Genomic DNA, 18,791 nt, shown 5'->3' on the forward strand with positions numbered 1-18,791 from the left:
TGGTACACACTCGCTTCCCAAGAACTAGCATTATCATGTCGAGGGGACTGGAATACAAAAGCAGGGATGTATTTCTGAGGCTGTTTAAGGCTCTGATCAGACCCCATTTCAAGTACTGTGAGCAGTTTTGCGCCCCGTATCCAAAGGAGGACGTGCTGGCCTTGGAAAGGGTCCACAGGAGATTCACAATAATGATCCCTGGAATGAAGAGCTTGTCATATGAGGAACGGTTGAGGACTCTGGGTCTGTACTTGGAGTTTAGAAGGATGAGGGGGGGGATCTTATTGAAACTTACAGGATACTGCGAGGCCTCGATACAGTGAATGTGGAGAGGATGTTTCCACTAATAGAAAAAACTAGAACCAGAGGGCACAACCTCAGGCTAAAGGGATGATTCTTTAGAACAGAGATGAGGAGGAATTTCTTCAGCCAGAGAGTGGGGAATCTGTGGAACTCTTTGCCGCAGAAAGCTGTGGAGGCCAGGTCATTGAGTGTCTTTAAGACAGAGATAGATAGGTTCTTGATTAATAAGGGGATCAGGGGGTTATGAGGAAAAAGCAAGAGAATGGGGATGGGAAAAATATTAGCCATGATTGAATGATGGAGCAGACTCGATTGGCCGAGTGGCCTAATTCTGCTCCTGTGGTCTTATGACCCACACCTTTAACACAGAAACTAGAAACAGGAGCAACCGCTCAGCCATTTGAGTCTGCTCCATCATTCATTTTGATCATGGCTGATCAAATTCAATATCCTGATCCCACCTTTCCCTCCCCATATCCCTTTAGCCCCAAGAGTTTTATCGAATTTCATCTTACCTAAAAAAAGGGTCAGATAGTCAAGCATTCTCTTGTTGTCTTTTACTTATTCAGACTACTTACGCATATACATCACAATGTCATTTAAAATATGCATCAAGCCTTGTATCCTAAATATGTTTAAAGAGAACTTTTACTTCAATAGACCAGAACAGATACACGATTTACCACAAAAAGTTATCCAAACACTGCTGATACATACCAAAGTGGAGACTTTGTAAGCCATATATGCAGTCATCCCGTCACCTGGTGAAATTAAAGATACAATTATTCCAGGTAAATTACTGCTGCCCCAAACATCACATCATAAATATACAACAATGCCAGCAGAGCAGCTCTGCAGATTAGCAGCGGTAGGGTCCAGCAGCCTGATACCAAGTCACTGATCGTAGCTGAGTGTAAGGAAGGATTCTCAAACAGATTTGGGCTGAACAGCTGCAACCTGTCAAACAAAACCAAAACCTTCTGACCAAGGCAATTTCACCAGAGCTGTGGAGACACTATAGATAAACTCTCAGCTCTGCATCTGGACTGAATTAGCAAATCAGCAAGATGCAACATAGCCACAGGTCAGAGACAAACACCTGTTCTCTACATTGAGATAGCAGCCCTCTTGAAGAGACAGTATAACTAATGTACACTTACATTATATGTTTAGCTGGGGAGGCAAGGACAGGAACATCAAAACTGGGAGAAATTTATCCCTAACACCCATTTCCAAGTTGAATCATTCGCAGTCACTGCTGCCCTCTGTTCTGATCTCATCTGAGGTCAGAAGCCTCCCTATAGTCACACCTCTGATTGGGAACAGAGTGGAGAAACCCACCCCACGGTACGTTAACATCCTGTCCCAGTACATTCAGTGCCTCACTAACCATCACCTGATTTTTATTTTGAAAAGACAAGTGGAATCTTCTATCTATAGGAGGAGCAAAGTCAATGCTACCGGAATCTGAAAATGTTCGTGATGTACAAAAGAGAAATAGAAGCCAGAGCATTGGTACATGACATGGACAGATAATATCAGAACAGAGGGCAACAGTGCTTGTTTAATCCCTCACTTCTATATCAAATTCCAGGCTTGTTGATCCATCACTCCGAGATTACACTCCTGATCCAAGAGCCAGAACTCCCGACTGAAAGCTCACTTTGGAAAAGGTGATGGTAATGACAAACACATTGTTCACTTTCCTTTCCCCTGATTCTGCTAGCAAAGGTCAAGGAGGCATCAGGGTGATGGAGAATACCAGACTAACATCAAACAGCACCATCTGACCAATGCTGCTCCCGAGGTCAGAAGCAGCTTAAAACTGGCCGTGCCTCAGCAAAACACTCACAATGAGGACTAAGGAACATAGTCCAAAGTTACTGGAGTCAAAAGAACTAAGCCACCGTACTTCAAAATACAAGAGGATGATCGAATCACAAAGGATTACATTAGAAAAATGGTGAAACAGCAAGTGGGTGTTTTCTCTAAAAGACTAGATAGGTTTATGTTAATCAGGATACAAGGTTCCTAGTTTCAGAATCAGAGTAAGGACACAGACTGGGAATGGTAAACCCAGAGACTTCACTTCAAATCATTATGTTGTTAAATAATCCTTCGCCTCACATAGGGAGAGCTCATTTGCTGCAAATAGTTTACACTCATCAGTCTGGTATATGAACTGCAATGTACAATGCAAGGCAGTTTGTACATAGCAACCACTAATTGCCAACAAGGCAAAAAGTGCACGCAGGAAGTGCTCTCACTCACTCTCAGATCTCTCTTAAATTAGGGGCTGGCATGTTTTTTGACATACCCATTGAATGTCACCACTGCTCTCCAGACTTAACAGCATCAAAAATAAATTATGACCTTGCCCAAGCAAGAGGTTCAATCTTTCAACCCAGCCAGCCTTTAAGAGGAGATTGCATACATGTTAAAAATTCTGTAAAAATCCTGCCCAACAAGCACCAGTTTGACACGTATCCAGGCAGAGAGTTACTGAGCCATGAAAGACTAAATTAGTGCATGTACTGAATCATTTTGATGAATCCCAAGGACAGCCAGCTTCCCCATATGCTGCTCTTAGTCCTCTGCTAAGCTGTGTGAGAAGGACAACTCTTTTCCAGGTATTTCCCCATGTTTCAATTCTTGGGAAGAGCCTGGATTAAAGCCTCCCTATAATCACACCTCTAATTGGGAACAGAGTGGAGAAACCCACCCCACACTAAGTCAATATCCTGTCCCTATACATTCAGTGCCTCACTAACCATCACCCGATTTTTATTTTGAAAAGACGACAGATGGAACCTTCTATCTATAGGAGGAGCAAAGTCAATGCTGCCAGAATCTGAAAATGCTCATGATGTACGAAAGAGAAACAGAATCGGGGAAAGGAAAGTGAACAGTGTGTTTGTCATTACCATCCCCTTTTCCAAAGTGAGCTTTCAGTCGGGAGTTCCGGCTCTTGGATCAGGAGTGTAATCTTGGAGTGATGGATCAACAAGCCTGGAATTTGATATAGAAGTGAGGGATTAAACAAGCACTGTTGCCCTCTGTTCTGATATTATCTGTCCATGTCATGTACCAATGCTCTGGCTTCTAATTCTCTTTTGTACATCATGAACATTTTTTCAGATTCTGGTAGCATTGACTTTGCTCCTCCTATAGATAGAAGATTCCACTTGTCTTTTCAAAATAAAAATCAGGTGATGGTTAGTGAGGCACTGAATGTACTAGGACAGGATGTTAACTTACCGTGGGGTGGGTTTCTCCACTCTGTTCCCAATCAGAGGTGTGACTATAGGGAGGCTTCTGACCTCAGATGAGATCAGAACAGAGGGCAGCAGTGACTGTGGATGATTCAACTTGGAAATGGGTGTTAGGGATAAATTTCTCCCAGTTTTGATGTTCCTGTTCTTTCCTCCCCAGCTAAACATGAAAGAGAAATAGAAGCCAATGCATTAGTACATGACATGGATGGATCATATCAGAACAAGGACTGGCCCCTCTATGGGACAGAAAGTAAGGGCAGCAGAGATTAGAAATCAATGGAGAAAGATTGTTTGCAGTGAGAACCATTCTCAGAATGCGCACAGATGAAAAGACAGAGTTGCCACTGGCTGCCAGTCATTTAGACATCATTCGAATTAGAGAACACAGCATTTAGAGTTAACTAACTTACCTTACTGACACATGACCTCAAATATTTAAGCTGAGCACTGACCACATACATTTCACATTCTCTGAACACAAGTTAGTCTTGGGCATGAAATAGGGCCAGTGACTTACCCACTTTCTCTGGCTCAGTAACTGTGACTTTCATATCAAACTGATCCTCATCCTCTTCCATTTCTTCCTCCTCCAGCTGCCAAAGGAAAGAAACAAATGCCTCAGTCAGAATCCCAGACATTCCACTCCAGAAGGTACCTATTTAAACTCAGGAAAGTACAATGAGATGGCAGGGTCATCACTGGCTGGCCAGCATTTATTGTCCATCTCTAGTTGCCCTTGGAGTGCAGTTGAGAGTCAACCACATTGCCGTGGCTCCGGAATCACATGTAGGCCAGACCAGGTAAGGACAGCAGATTTCCTTCCCTAAAGGACATTAGTGAATCAGATGGGTTTTTCCGACAGTCGACAATGGTTTCATGGTCATCAGTAGATTCTTAATTCCAGATATTTTTTATTGAATTCAAATTCCATCATCTGCCGTGGCAGGATTTGAACCCGGGTCCCCAGAACATTAGCTGAGTTTCTGCACTAATAATCTAGCGATCATACCATTAGGCCGTCACCTCCCCACATAGCGACACCTCAAAGGACCGGCCAGCGCCAAGCTGAGCTGCACAGACCCAAAAGTTCCAATTTAACACACTAGCCTACACCAAACTAACTACTGGTAAAGAAAACACTGCTGATTCCAACACTCCATGAGGAAGGGAGGAAGTTTCAATTGCTCACTATCCAATAAACTAGTGGAAGTAGCATCAGCTGCTCAGGTGTGTGTAGCCGCATACTTATTAATGCCAGTATAAAAATGCAATAGGCAAAGGCATCAATGTGCAAACTCCAGCAAACAACTGCCCATTTGTAAGTATGCTGATTAGCACAGGTTCTGAAACACTTTGTACCATCACCATAGTGAATAGCTCAGGGGACCGGTCTATCTACTTTAATGCCACCACAATCTGGGTCAGAGCTCAAGAACACTGTAAAATGATGCAATGCCCTGCACTGGTGGGCAACAGGTTATATAATTTCACTTCAATGAACAAAATGTTCACTTACAGCAGAGAAAACCAAGGATATCTATAACAGCAATATTTATATCTATAACAAGGATATCTATAAAGTAGTGTATAACTCCTTATACACCTATGACTGTGTGGCCAGATTCCCCACCAATTCGATTTTCAAGTTTGCTGACGACAGACACCACTGTAGTGGGTCGGATCTCAAACAATGATGAGACAGAGTACAGGAATGAGATGGAGAATCTGGTGAAGCAACAATAATCTCTCCCTCAATGTCAATAAAACGAAGGAGATTGTCATCAACTTCAGGAAGCGTAAAAGGAGAACATGCCATTGTCTACATCAATGCAGACAAAGTAGAAAGGGTCAACAGCTTCAAGTTTTTAGGTGTCCAGATCACCAACAACCTGTTCTGGTCCCCCCATGCTGACACTATAGTTAAGAAAGCCCACCAATGCCTTTACTTTCTGAGAAAACTAAGGAAATTTGGCATTTCAGCTACAACTCTCACCAACCTTTACAGATGCACCATAGAAAGCATTCTTTCTGGTTGTATCACAGCTTGGTATGGGCTCCTGCTCTGTCCAAGACCACAAGGAACTACAAAAGGTCGTGAATGTAGCCCAATCCATCACGCAAACCAGCCTCCTATCCACTGACTCTGTCTACATTTCCAGCTGCCTTGGCAAAGCAGTCAGAATAATTAAGGATCCCACGCACCCTGGACATTCTCTCTTCCACCTTCTTCCATCCGGGAAAAGATACAAAAGTCTGAGGTCACATACCAATGACTCAAGAACAGCTTCTTCCCGGCTGCTGACAATACTTTTGGATGGACTTACCTTGTATTAAGTTGATCTTTCTCTACACCCTAGCTATGACTAACACTAATTTCTGCACTCTCTTGTTTCCTTCTCTACGAACAGCATGTTTTGTCTATATAGCGCACAAGAAACAATACTTTTCACTGCATGTTAATATGTGACAATAATAAATCAAATCAGTGGGAAGAAGCTCTGTGGGGAAATAGCATGATGTTTAAGGTGTAACTCTTGCATCAAGACCTAGAGCACACAACATTTAAAAGACTCCAAATTAAATTCTTACCTCTTGGTATATTTTAGTCTGGGGTAGTATAGCAGCACTGGGTGGAACTGTAACGGTCAGATCAGCAGCAGTTGGTTTGGTTTGATTGCCATTTTGAGGGCTGTCCAGAGATAACTCCACTGTAGCTTCTGAAAGGAGATAGCATTCATTGTAACATGCTCCTACCACACACATCACTCTCACCACATTTCCCTACAACAGAAGAACACATACCTTTCACAAATTGAAGCAGAGTTGCCATTACATCAAATACCTAATCTCCAGCTATCGACTGAGACACTCAATCCTAATAGAACAGCCCTCTGTGCAGCTCTGTTGCACTTTCACACTGAGATTCCAACAGAATCTGCAGCTCTGTATATTTCTTGGCCTTTGTTCCAGTTCAGAAGCATCTCTGCTGTGAATAATGATAATCTCTTCCAATAGTTTTCATAGATCTCTCAACCTTATACTCTGTTGCTCACCATGCAACCGTGGCCAAAAAAAAGCAAGATAGTTGCTGGTGGTTCATCATCTTAGCTTCCATAGAATCATAAAATCCCTATAGTACAGAAGGATGCCATCAGCTCACTAAGCCCGCACTGACAACAATTCCACCCAGGCCCCATCTCTGTAACCCCATGTATTTGCCCATGAATCCCACTGACACTATCCCCATCACACAAACCAGCCTCCCATCCATTGACTCTGTCTACACTTTTTGCTGCCTCGGCAAAGCAACCAGCATAATCAAGGACCTCATGCACCCCAGACACTCACTCTTCCACCTTCTTCTGTCAGGAAAACGATAGAGTCTGAGGTCACGTAACAACCTACTCACAACCGACTTCTTCCCTGTTGCTGTCAGACTTTTGAATGGACCTACCTTGCATTAAGTTGATCTTTCTCTACATCCTAGCTATGACTGTAACACTACATTCTGCACTCTCTCCTTTCCTTCTCTGTGCACAGTATGCTTTGTCTGCAGGGCGCAAGAAACAATACTTTTCACTGTAAATACATGTAACAATAATAAATCAAATCAAACACTAAGGAACAATTTTAGCTTGACCAATCTACCTAACCTGCACATCTTTGGACTGTGGGAGGAAACCCAGGCAAACATGGGGAGAATATACAAACTCCACAGTGTCACTCAAGGCCAGAATTGAACCTGGTGCTGTGAGGCAGTGAAGTTAATACTGTGCCATCCTGTTGCCCAAGACCCAATGATCTTCAACTGTTTCAATGACCTCCTCTTCACAAGGTCAGAAGTGAAGGTCATTCACTGATTGCCATGTTTTCAGATAATGAAGTAGATCGTGCCCAAAGGCAGCAACATGGGGTAAGTAACAGTCATGCTAGGCAATGACAATTTCTATCGAGAAAGTCTAACTACCAACAACCCAGGGCCACCACTGACCAGAAACCTAACTGGACCAATCACAAGCACTGTAGCTACAACAGCAGTTCAGAGACTGGGTAATCCAAGCAGAGAATCTCAGCATTTACATATCAAAAATATGCCCTGCAGAACTGCTATCAGAAAATCAATATGAAGGAAGTAAACTGCAATAAGTTGCCTCTCAAGATTAGTAAGAGGCAGCAGGAGGGATGGAGCCTATTCACTCAATCAGGACTGACAGCAATCAAAAATAGGAAACCGCCACTTTGGTTGCAAATTTGAGAAGTAGCTAATATTAAAGACACATCAGCCACAGCCCCTTCTCAGCTCAAAGGCAAAGCAATTCCAAGGGTCTTCTCTGCACCAGTCAGATGTCAGAGTCCACGCAGGACCGGACACTGCTTCGGACATTGAAGAGATTTTACAGTTGGAAACAAACTACTGGAGTTTAAACATTACCCGCAAAAATATCTTGCTCGTCTTCATCAGAGTGGATACCATTTGTCTTGGAGCTGCTGCAGGGAGTTTTTGTAGAATCTATCTCTGAAGGGCTGGTCTAAAAAAAAGACGTCAAAATTTACTCAACTGGAGCTCGAAGCAGTGGAACACAAACAGCTTTTTAGAAAAGTGACAATAAAAGTTCATCCAAGCACACGTTAAGGTGGTGGTCACTAATGAGCTTTGCTGCTTGGGACCTACAGATTGCCCAAGTACATCCCTGCCCTCGTATTACACCTCACCCCACCTCTTCAAGCACTTACTCCACTCAGCAGAAATTCGAAGGTCTACTGTAAACCACTCTATTCACTTCATTAGCAAACACCAGCACTCCTCACAGGACAAACACTTTACTTGGAGCCTTAATCTACCAAACTGGACTGTTAGGTGAGCAATTCACAATTTGCTGCCTTTTTGAAAGCAAAAAAAGTCTGCCTACGAAAGGGTTCAACCATTTCAATCTAAAGGCGTCACCTTTTGGAGAATGATGTAGCATGGAGGAGAGGTTGAAAGAGAACAGAAAAGGGAAGCATACTGCTGGAGTTTAAAACAGCAGGAAAATAATAGTATAAACAGTGGAGAAGGAAGAGAGGGAAAGCAGAAAAGATCACAACTCCAGGCACATCATTCTGCCGTTAAACACCAGGAGTCAGTCAGACATGCCACCGTAACCCTGTTGAGAATTATCTTCAACTGCTCCACCCCAAACCTCAATCTGTGAGCATTGAGAAAGCATCTAGGCTCTCTCTATTCCCACTACAAGCCTACACACCCATAGGAATGTTAGAATAACGCACAATAACTCTGCCCTTGGCAGCAGAGGGAGCCATGATTAAGGCACCCTAACACCATCCTTGAGACACATGGAGAGAGTTAACTACACCGAGTGCACCAACCCGCCTCCCCCCGTTCCAACATACCAAGTCCACCAACCCGTCTCCCCTCGTTCCCCTGCACCGAGTACACCAACCCATCTCCCCTCACTCCACTGAGTACCCTAACAATTTTCCTACCATTAGAAGCACTTTCTCTTTAATTACTTGATCAAAGCCATTCAAAACTTTAAAGACCTCACATCACCTTTTAACCTTCTCTGCTCCAAGGAGAACAACCCAGCACCTCCAGTGCATCAGCAATCTCTGCTACCACTAGAGGAAATATACTGTGCACCCTCTCCAAGACGGATATGCTCCCCAATTATGCTGCCCAGAATTGAAGACAGGATTTGATCTGCTGTGATATGCACTGTGGTCAAACATCTCAACAATCACCAGCAAAGCTCACCAATGAAAGGCAATTTGGGTAAGTTAGCAGAGTGTGGCTACTGTCCATGAAACCCTGACTCCAGCAAGGAGAGAGAAACAAGGAATGTATACAGAGTTTTAAAATTAGTTAAAGATATGTTATAGTTACATACATTCCACCAAGGTTCACAGTTGTCTTAATTACCATTAAAACCCAAACTATCTGCACAGATCATACTTAACAAGGAGGAATGTTAAGTGGTCATTGCCAGCACTATATAGTCACCTATAAACTTGGTGGCAAAGAACAAAGAACAAAGAACAACACAGCACGGGAAACAGGCCCTTCGGCCCAACGAGCCCGCGCCGCCGTCCCACTGTCTCAGTGACCTATTCATGATTTTAGTCTACGCCTAATGTGCGAGGATCAGGGAGGTCCAATTTAGGGACAATTTAGTACCCAATCAATCAGCCTAAAAGCACATCTTTGGGGATGTGGGAGGAAACCGGAGCACCCGGAGGAAACCCACGCAACCACGTGGGAGAACGTGCAAACTCCCACAGACACAGGCCCAAATCCATGTGTCCGCACAGTAACAGAGATAGTCTCTGAGCTGTCATGTTGCCCTCGAGATGGTCCAGTTTAAGCACACTAACGACATGAAGCAATAGGCAACTCCCGAAGCAACGTCCAAGAGCAGCCCACTACAACCTGCCGCATGCATGCCCCTTGCTGGACTTAAATGCCTGTGGAGACAAAAAAAATTCATTATTAAACAGGCAAAGACTAACATCCCTGAGGCAAAACGTATTCCCAAGCCTACAATGTTTAGTAAGGCCTACTATATCCCCCTATATGTAGCCCGCTCATGTGGCTGTCTAAGTGACTCTTAAACAACCCTAGCGTGCCTGCTTCCACCACCTTACTCGGCAGTGCATTCCACACCCCCACTACCCTTTGCGTGAAAAACTGCCCTCTAATATTTGTCTTATACCTAGCCCCCCTCACCCTAAGCCCGTGACTCCTCGTTCTATCCATTTCTAATAGCGGAAAAAGCTTACCACCATTTACTCTATCTATCCCCTTCATAATCTTATAAACCTCTATTAGATCCCCCCTCAGCCGACGTCTCTCAAGGGAAAACAGCCCAAGTTCATTCAATCTTTCCTCGTAAGACAGCCCTTCCATACCAGGCAACATCCTGGTAAATCTCCTCTGCACTCTCTCCAGGATCTCTACATCCTTCCGGTAGTACGGCGACCAGAACTGGACGCAGTACTCCAAGTGAGGCCTAACCAACGTTCTATACAACTGCAACATCAGACTCCTACTCTTATATTCTATACCTCTTCCTATGAAGGCTAACATACCATACGCTTTCCTCATCACATTCTGCACCTGCACCGACACCTTCAGGGACTTGTGCACTTGCACCCCCAGGTCTCTCTGCGTATCTATACTCCGGATAGTTCTACCTTTTATCGTATAACTCCCCTCCACATTATTCCGGCCAAAGTGCATCACCTCGCATTTCTCCGGATTAAATTCCATTTGCCATCTATCTGCCCAATCTACCAGCCTGTCTATGTCCTGTTGCATTGCCAGGCACTGCTCCTCAGTACCCGCCAATCCAACCATCTTAGTGTCATCAGCAAATTTGCTGATCACACCACCTACCCCCTCTTCCAAGTCATTAATATATACCACAAATAGAAGAGGTCCAAGTACCGAGCCCTGCGGCACACCACTGGTGACAGACCTCCAATTGGAAAAGGAGCCTTCCACTACTACTCGCTGTCTCCTCCTCCCAAGCCAGTTCTCCACCCATCTACATACCTGGCCTTGTATCCCATGAGCCTTCACCTTTTCTATCAGCCTACCATGAGGGACCTTGTCAAACGCCTTACTGAAATCCATATAGACGACATCAACGGCTTGTCCTTCGTCAACCGTTTTTGTCACCTCTTCAAAAAATTCCACTAGATTCGTAAGGCACGACCTCCCTGTAACGAAGCCATGCTGCGTATCCCTGATCAGATTGCAGCGCTCCAGATGTTCATACATCCTATCCTTGAGGATCCTCTCCATTAGCTTGCCTATAACTGAAGTCAAGCTCACCGGCCTATAATTCCCTGGGTTATCCCTCTGACCCTTCTTAAACAACGGTACTACATTTGCAATGCGCCAATCCTCTGGGACCTCACCTGTGTCCAAAGAAGAGACAAAGATTTGCGTCAGAGGCCCAGCAATTTCATCCCTCACCTCCCTTAACAGCCTGGGATAGATGCCATCAGGCCCCGGAGATTTATCCGTCTTTATACTGTCTAAAAGTCCCAACACCTCTTCCCTCGTGATGACTATATCCCTCAACGGATCCTCAAACTCCTCAAGCACAGCACCAGACATCAGGCCCCTCTCCTGCGTGAATACCGACGCAAAGTATTCATTCAGGATCTCCCCCATTCCCCCAGGCTCCAAGCATAGTTCCCCTCCTCTGTCCCTGAGAGGACCAATCTTCCCTCTAACCATCCTTTTATTTCTAACATAGGAGTAAAATGCCTTAGGATTTTCTTTAATCCTACCAACCTTCCAACACAGCTGTGAACTTGCTTTGAATGAACAGAAAGAGAAAATTCCAATTACACAGATGGTTTTTGGATTATTTTAAAATATAAATCACACAGGAAGGCCTCATTCTCCCAGGGAACCAAATATGCAGCCAACCACAAGACTGAGGCCTGAGCAGCCATGTTTAAACTTCAAGACTCTTTCAAGTCGACTGACACCAAGTTCAGTAAGGTGAAACCTCTGAATTGATCTAGACATACCCACACTCTAGTGCAAGCAGCAGGCTCTGACAAGCAGAATTACTCTCCCCACTTTACCAGACACACCCAAACCCTGCAATATGGTCTCCTTTGCAATTGGAAGTGAAACATAACAGAGCTGGATTAGAATTCATGCACATTTCCACAGTGGGAAGCCTGGAGTGTGAAATACAAGGAGGTCACTTCAACCTCAGTGCCCAGGTTCCCTGAAAAGACAAATTAACTGTTTGTAAACACAGGGGTTTGCCTAAAGTTAGCCCAGCAGCTGCTACTGAAAAAAGAGGAATAGGAACATATTCCTCCCAACGCCCAACACCTGTCCCATAAATTCCCTTCCTTGTACAGTAACTGTTCAAAAGAAATGCTGGAACTCCCCACCTAACAGCACACAGGGTGTGCCTACCCCACATGGATTGCAGCAGCTCAACGTGGCTCACCACTGCCCCCTCAAGGGCAATTAAGAATGGGTGATAAATGCTACCCTAGCCAGCGACACCCACATCCCGTGAAAGAAATTCACCAGAAGCAGGGAGCTAATATTCAAGTGTTACATGGGAGAAGTTACAGGTTTCTGAGGTAGTGAGAGTAGCTGCCTCGGGGAGAGAAAGAGGGGATGTGGTAATGGGCATTGTGATAATGTCACTGGACCAGTAATTCAGAGGCCCAGGCTAATGCCCTGGGATCACAAGTTCCAATCCCACTGGTGTCGAATTAATAAATCTGGAATTGAAAGCTATGTCAGTAATGTTAACCATAAAATCATCATTAATTGTCTTAAAAGTCCCAGCTGGTTCACTAATGAATGATGTGGAGATGCTGGTGTTGAACTGGGATGGGCACAGTAAGGAGTCTCACAACACCAGGCTAAAGTCCAACAGGTTTATTTGGTAGCACAAACTTTTGGAGTGTCACTCATGGATGGCAGAGCAGGCTTGAAGGGCCAAGTGGTCTCATCCTGCTTCTATTTTCTATGTTTCTAAGGCACTTCCAGAGACATGGATCATCGGTGAACTTTGCGGCAGAAACTTTCAATGTTATTTTAGCTCAATTTTGATTTAGATTGGGTAGCTCCTGTCAGAGGCCCACCAATGCCTCTACTTTCTCAGGAGGCTAAAGAAATTTAGCATGTCCGCTACAACTCTCAAACAGATGCACCATAGAAAGCATCCTTTTCAGATATCTCTCAGCTTGGTATGACTCCTGCTCTGTCCAAGACTGCAAAAAACTACAAAGGGTTGTGAACGTAGCCCAGTCCATCACACAAACCAGTCTCCCATCCACTGACTCTTGTCTACACTTCCCTCTGTCTCGCCAAAGCAGCTAGCATAATTAAGGACCCTACGCATCTCGGACATTCTCTCTTCCACCTTCTTCCATCACGAAAGAGATATAAAAGTCTGAGACCACGTATCAAACGATTCAAGAACAGCTCCTTCCCTGCTGCCATCAAACTTTTGAATTGATCTACCGGGCATTAAGTTGATCTTTCCCTACAACCATGCTATGACTGTAACACTATTCCACACACTCTCCTTTCCTTCTCTATGAACGGTATGCTTTTCTGTATAGCAAGCAAGAAACAATACTTTTCACTGTCTACCAATACATCTGACAATAATAAATCAAAAAGATGTAGGTAGTGGGATTAGCAGGGCAAATATGTGGGAATAGGGCCTGGATAAAATGCTCTATTGGAGAGTCAGTGCAGACAATAATAAAAATCAAACCAAAAGATTGGTGTAGCACTGACTGATTTAAAAACAAGAGGTTATAATGGATGTCATGTATGCAAGTAAGATGGCTGCCAATAGCTTTCATTTTGCCTTCCTTCCTTTCTTACCTACTATTCGTAACTCTAAGCTATTGGGCTGAAGGCCGCTAAGACCTGATAGGTTGCATCCTAGAATGGTAAAGAAAGTTGCAGCAGAGATAGTGGATGGTAGTAATCTTCCAACAATCCTTAAATTCTGCAAAAGGTCCATGGCTGACCATTGAATTCAATATCCTGAGCCCCGCTCCCACCCCATATTCCATGATCCCTTTAGCCCCTAGAGCTATATCTAATTTCTTCTTGAAATCTGACAACGTTTTGGCTTCAACTACATTCTGTGGTAGTGAATTCCACACATTCAACATCCTCTGGGTGAAGAAATTTTTCCTCATCTCAGTTCTAAAAGATTTATCCTTTATCCTCAAAACTACAGCACCTATTTCTGGACTTGCCCACTATTGGGAACATTCTTTCAGAATATACCCTGTTAGAATTTTATAAGTTTTTACGAGATCACCTCTCATTCTTCTAAACTCCAGTGAATATAATCTTAACTGACTTAGCCTCTCCTCATGTGACAGACCTGCCATCCCAGGAATCAGCCTGGTAAACCTTCACTGTACTCCCTCCATACCAAGGATATCCTCCCTTAGACAAGGGCAGCAAAACTGCACACAATACTCCAGGCGTGGCCTCACCAACACCCTATACAATTGCAGTAAAATATCTCTATCCCGATACTTAAATTCTCTCACTATGGAGGGCAATATACATTTGCCTTCTTTACTGTCTGCTGTACCTATAAGACCATAAGACATAGGAGCAGAATTAGGCCACTCAGCCCATCGAGTCTGCTCCACCATTCAATCATGGCTGGCATTTTTCTCATCCCCATTCTCCTGCCTTTTTAACCATAACTCCTGATCCCCTTATTAATCAAGAACCTGTGTTAAAGACACTCAATGACCTGGCCTCTACAGCCTTCTGTGGCAAAGTGTTCCACAGATTCATCACTCTCTAGCTGAAGAAATTCCTCCTCATCTCTGTCTGAAAGGATCATGCCTTTAGCCTGAGGTTGTGAAGGCGTTGGTGGTGATCTTTCAGGAATCACTGGAGGCAGGGAGGGTACTAGAGGACTGGAAAGTAGTTATTTAGATTTCCAGAAGGCCTTTCAGCTTCCTATGATTGGAAACATAGTTTAGTTTTTCCTATGATTGGAAACATCTTCACATCAACTCTATCCAGGCCTCGCAGTATCCTGTAAGTTTCAATAAGATTCCACCGCCCCGTTATCCTTCTAAATGCCAACTAGTACAGATCTAGAGTCCTCAGCCATTCCTCATCCAACCAGCTCTTAATTCTAGGGATCATTTTTGTGAACTCTCTCTGGACCCTTTCCAAGGTCAGCACATCCTTCCTTAAACATGGGGTCAAAAACTGCTCACAGTACTCGAAATGAGGTCTGACCAGAGCCTTATACAACCTCAGAAATACAACCCTGCTCTTGTATTCTAACCCTCTCGACATGAATACTAACATTGCATTTGCCTTCCTAACTGCTGACTTAACCTTAAGAGAATCTTGAACGAGGACTCTAAGTCCCTTTGTGTTTGATTTCCAAAGCATTTTCCCATTTAGAAAATAGTCTGTGCCTCCATTCCTCCTTCCAAAGTGCATAATCTCACACTTTCCACATTGTATTCCATTTGCCACTTCTGTGCCCACTCTCCTAACCTGTCCAAGTCCTTCTGCAGCCCCCCTGCTTCCTCAATACTACCTGTCCAAATTGTGCGGAGGGTGTGGAGAGTCTGCAGAAGGATCTAGATAGGCTGGGCGAATGGGCCAGGAAATGGCAAATGGAATTTAATGTTGGCAAGTGTGAGGTGATCCACTTTGGTAGGAAGAATGGTAGGAAGGACTATTACTTACGTGGCGAAAAACTGCAGCAGGCGACGGTGCAGAGGGGCCTCGGGGTCCTTGTGCATGAGTCGCAAAAACCCAGCTTGCAGGTGCAGCAGGTGGTCAGGAAGGCGAATGGGATGCTGGCCTTCATAGCGAGGGGGATTGAATATAAAAGTAGGGAGGTCTTGCTGCAGCTGTATAGGGCATTGGTGAGGCCGCAGCTGGAGTACTGTGTGCAGTTTTGGGCGCCGCACCTGCGCAAGGATATTTTGGCCCTGGAGGGAGTGCAGAGGAGGTTTACTAGGCTGATACCGGAGTTGAGGGGGTTGAGCTATGAGGAGAGGCTGAATAAACTAGGCTTATACTCGTTAGAGTTTAGAAGAATGCGGGGAGATCTCATTGAGACGTATAAGATGATGAATGGGATGGATAGGATAGAGGTGGAGAGACTCTTCCCGCTCAAAAAAGACAGTAGGACTAGGGGGCACAGCCTCAAGATAAAGGGGGGGCGGTTTAGAACGGAGTTGAGGAGGAACTTCTTCACTCAAAGGGTGGTGAATCTCTGGAATTCTCTGCCCGTTGAAGTGGTGGAGGCTGCCTCGCTAAATATTTTTAAGAAGCGGGTTGATGGGTTCTTGATAAGAGAGGGGATTAAGGGTTATGGGGAGAGGGCGGGAAAGTTGAACTGAGCCACGACAGATCAGCCATGATCTTATTGAATGGCGGGGCAGGCTCGAAGGGCTAGATGGCCTACTCCTGCTCCTATTTCTTATGTTCTTATGTCCCTCTACATATCTTTATATCATCTGCAAACTTATCAACAGTGCCTTCAGTTCCTTCCTCCAACTTGTTAATGTATATTGTGAAAAGTTGTGGCCCCAGCAATGATCCCCGAGACACACTGTTAGTCACTGGCTGCCATCCTGAAAAAGACTCCTTTATCCCCACTTTCTGCCTTCTGCCAGTCAACCAACCCTCTATCCATGCCAGGATCTTACCCTTAACACCATGGGCTCTAACCTTATTTAACAGTCTCCTATGCAGCGTCTTGTCAAAGGCCTTCTGGAAATCTAAATAAATCACATTGACTGGCTCTCCTTTATCTAACTCCCCTGTTACCTCCTCAAAGAGCTCTAGCAGATTTGTCAGATATGACCGCCCCTTGACAAAGCTGTGCTGACTCAGTCCTATTTTATCACACACTTCCAAGTAGTCTGCGATCTCATCTTTAATAATGGACTCTAAAATCTTGCCAATGACTGAATTCAGGCTAAGCAGCCTATAATTTCCTGTCTGCTGCCTTCCTCTCTTCTTAAACAGCAGTGTTACATTAACTACTTTCCAGTCCTCTAGTACCCTCCCTGCCTCCAGTGATTCCTGAAAGATCACCACCAATGCCTTCACAATTTTCTCAGCTTTCGCTTTTAGAACCCTGGGGTGTAGTCCATCCAGTCCAGGTGATTTATCCACCTTCAGACCTTTCAGTTTCCCCAGAACATTATCCTTACACCTGTGCACTTACTTTCAGTGACTGATACTCGAGCACACCAAGGTCTTGAGTATCCAATGCTCTCAATTTACACCCATTCAAATAATAACCTGCCCTATTTTTGCTACAGAACTGGATAACTTCATATTTAACATTATACTGCTTCTGCCATGCATGTGCCCACTGTAATGTCTCTGCATCCTCCTCACAGCTCCCCCCCAACTCAATTTCATATAATTTGCAAATTTGAAGATAATACATTTACTTCCCACTTCCAAATCATGAGTACATAATGTGAACAGTTGGCGTTCAAGCACAGATCCCTGCGGTACCCCACTAGTCACTGTCGGAAAAAGACCCATTTATTCCAACATTGCTTCCTATCTATCTCAAGACACTACCTGCAATCCCACTTGTTTTAACTTTACATAGTTCAATGTGAGACCTTGTCAAAAGCCTTCTGAAAGTCTCAATAAACCACAAGTTCAAGGGATGGGGTGGGGAAGGTTCAGTGGAGGTGTGTGGGGTAAGTTTTTGTTTTACACAGAGGGTATCCTGGAATGCACTGCCAAATGAGGTGGTTGAGGCAGATATGTTAGCGACATTTAAGACTTACCTGGATAGGCACATTGATAGCCGGGGAATAGAGAGATATGAGCGGTTAGTTTAGATAGGACAACATGATCAGTGTAGGCTTGGGAGGCCGAAGGGCCTGTCCCTGTGCTGTACTGGTCTTCGCTCACATCCACTGGTTCTCCATGGTCAACTCTACAGGTTACAGCCTCAAAGAATTCCAGTAGATTTGTCAAGCATGATTTCCCTTTTGTAAATCCATACTGACTTTGCCTGATTACACCATTGCCTTCCAAATGCTGTGCTTTGAAATCCTTGATAATGGACTCGAGCAACTTCCCCATTACTGACGTTAGATTCACTGCTCTATAGTTCCCCATTTTCACTCTATCTCCCTTTTTGAATAGCAATCCAGAGTCCATGAATCAAATATTTCTATGAACCCTTCATTAACTACTCTAGCAGTAAGATCATCAGGCCCTGGAGATTTACCCACCTTTAATGCCACCAATTTCCCCAAAACCATATCTCTACTACTACTGATTTCCTTCTCACTAAAACGTGGTTTCACTCAGAACTTCTGGTGCATGAAGACAGAAGCAAAGTACAAATTTAGTTTCTCAGCCATTTCTTTACTCACCATTATGAATTTCCCTGTTTGACTGTAGGAGTCTACATGGTTTTTGTCAATCCTTTTCTCTTTATATTCCAATAGAAACTTTTACAATAAATTTTTATGTTCCCTGCTAGCTTACTTTCATACTCTTTTTCCCTTCTTAATCAATCCCTTGGTCCTCCTTTGCTGAATTTTAAACTCCTCCCAATCCTCAGGCCTATTGCTTTTTCTTGCTTTGTATGCTTCTGCTTTGAATCTAATACTATCTCTAATTTCTCTTGTAAGCCACGGTTTGACCAAAGTTCCCTTACCACTTGT

The 18,791-nt window shown here is 44.1% G+C and overlaps 1 protein-coding gene across 2 annotated transcripts in view; it reads right to left on the reverse strand.

The window, feature by feature from the left end:
* The window catches only part of LOC145360829 (sorting nexin-1-like), a 43,563-nt gene that overhangs the window by 22,202 nt on the left and 2,570 nt on the right, over positions 1 to 18,791 (reverse strand). For both annotated transcript variants that reach the window (XM_080216318.1, XM_080216317.1), the window contains exons 2-5: positions 8,011 to 8,107; positions 6,168 to 6,295; positions 4,096 to 4,171; positions 1,021 to 1,064 (exon numbers count right to left, since the gene is read on the reverse strand). In XM_080216318.1, coding sequence (XP_080072444.1) covers positions 1,021 to 1,064; positions 4,096 to 4,171; positions 6,168 to 6,295; positions 8,011 to 8,107 — 345 coding nt within the window. The remainder of the gene's footprint in view (positions 1 to 1,020; positions 1,065 to 4,095; positions 4,172 to 6,167; positions 6,296 to 8,010; positions 8,108 to 18,791) is intronic.

The sequence above is a fragment of the Carcharhinus amblyrhynchos genome, chromosome 32, assembly GCF_965287045.1.
Source record: "Carcharhinus amblyrhynchos chromosome 32, sCarAmb.v2.hapA, whole genome shotgun sequence".
Lineage (NCBI taxonomy): Eukaryota > Metazoa > Chordata > Chondrichthyes > Carcharhiniformes > Carcharhinidae > Carcharhinus > Carcharhinus amblyrhynchos.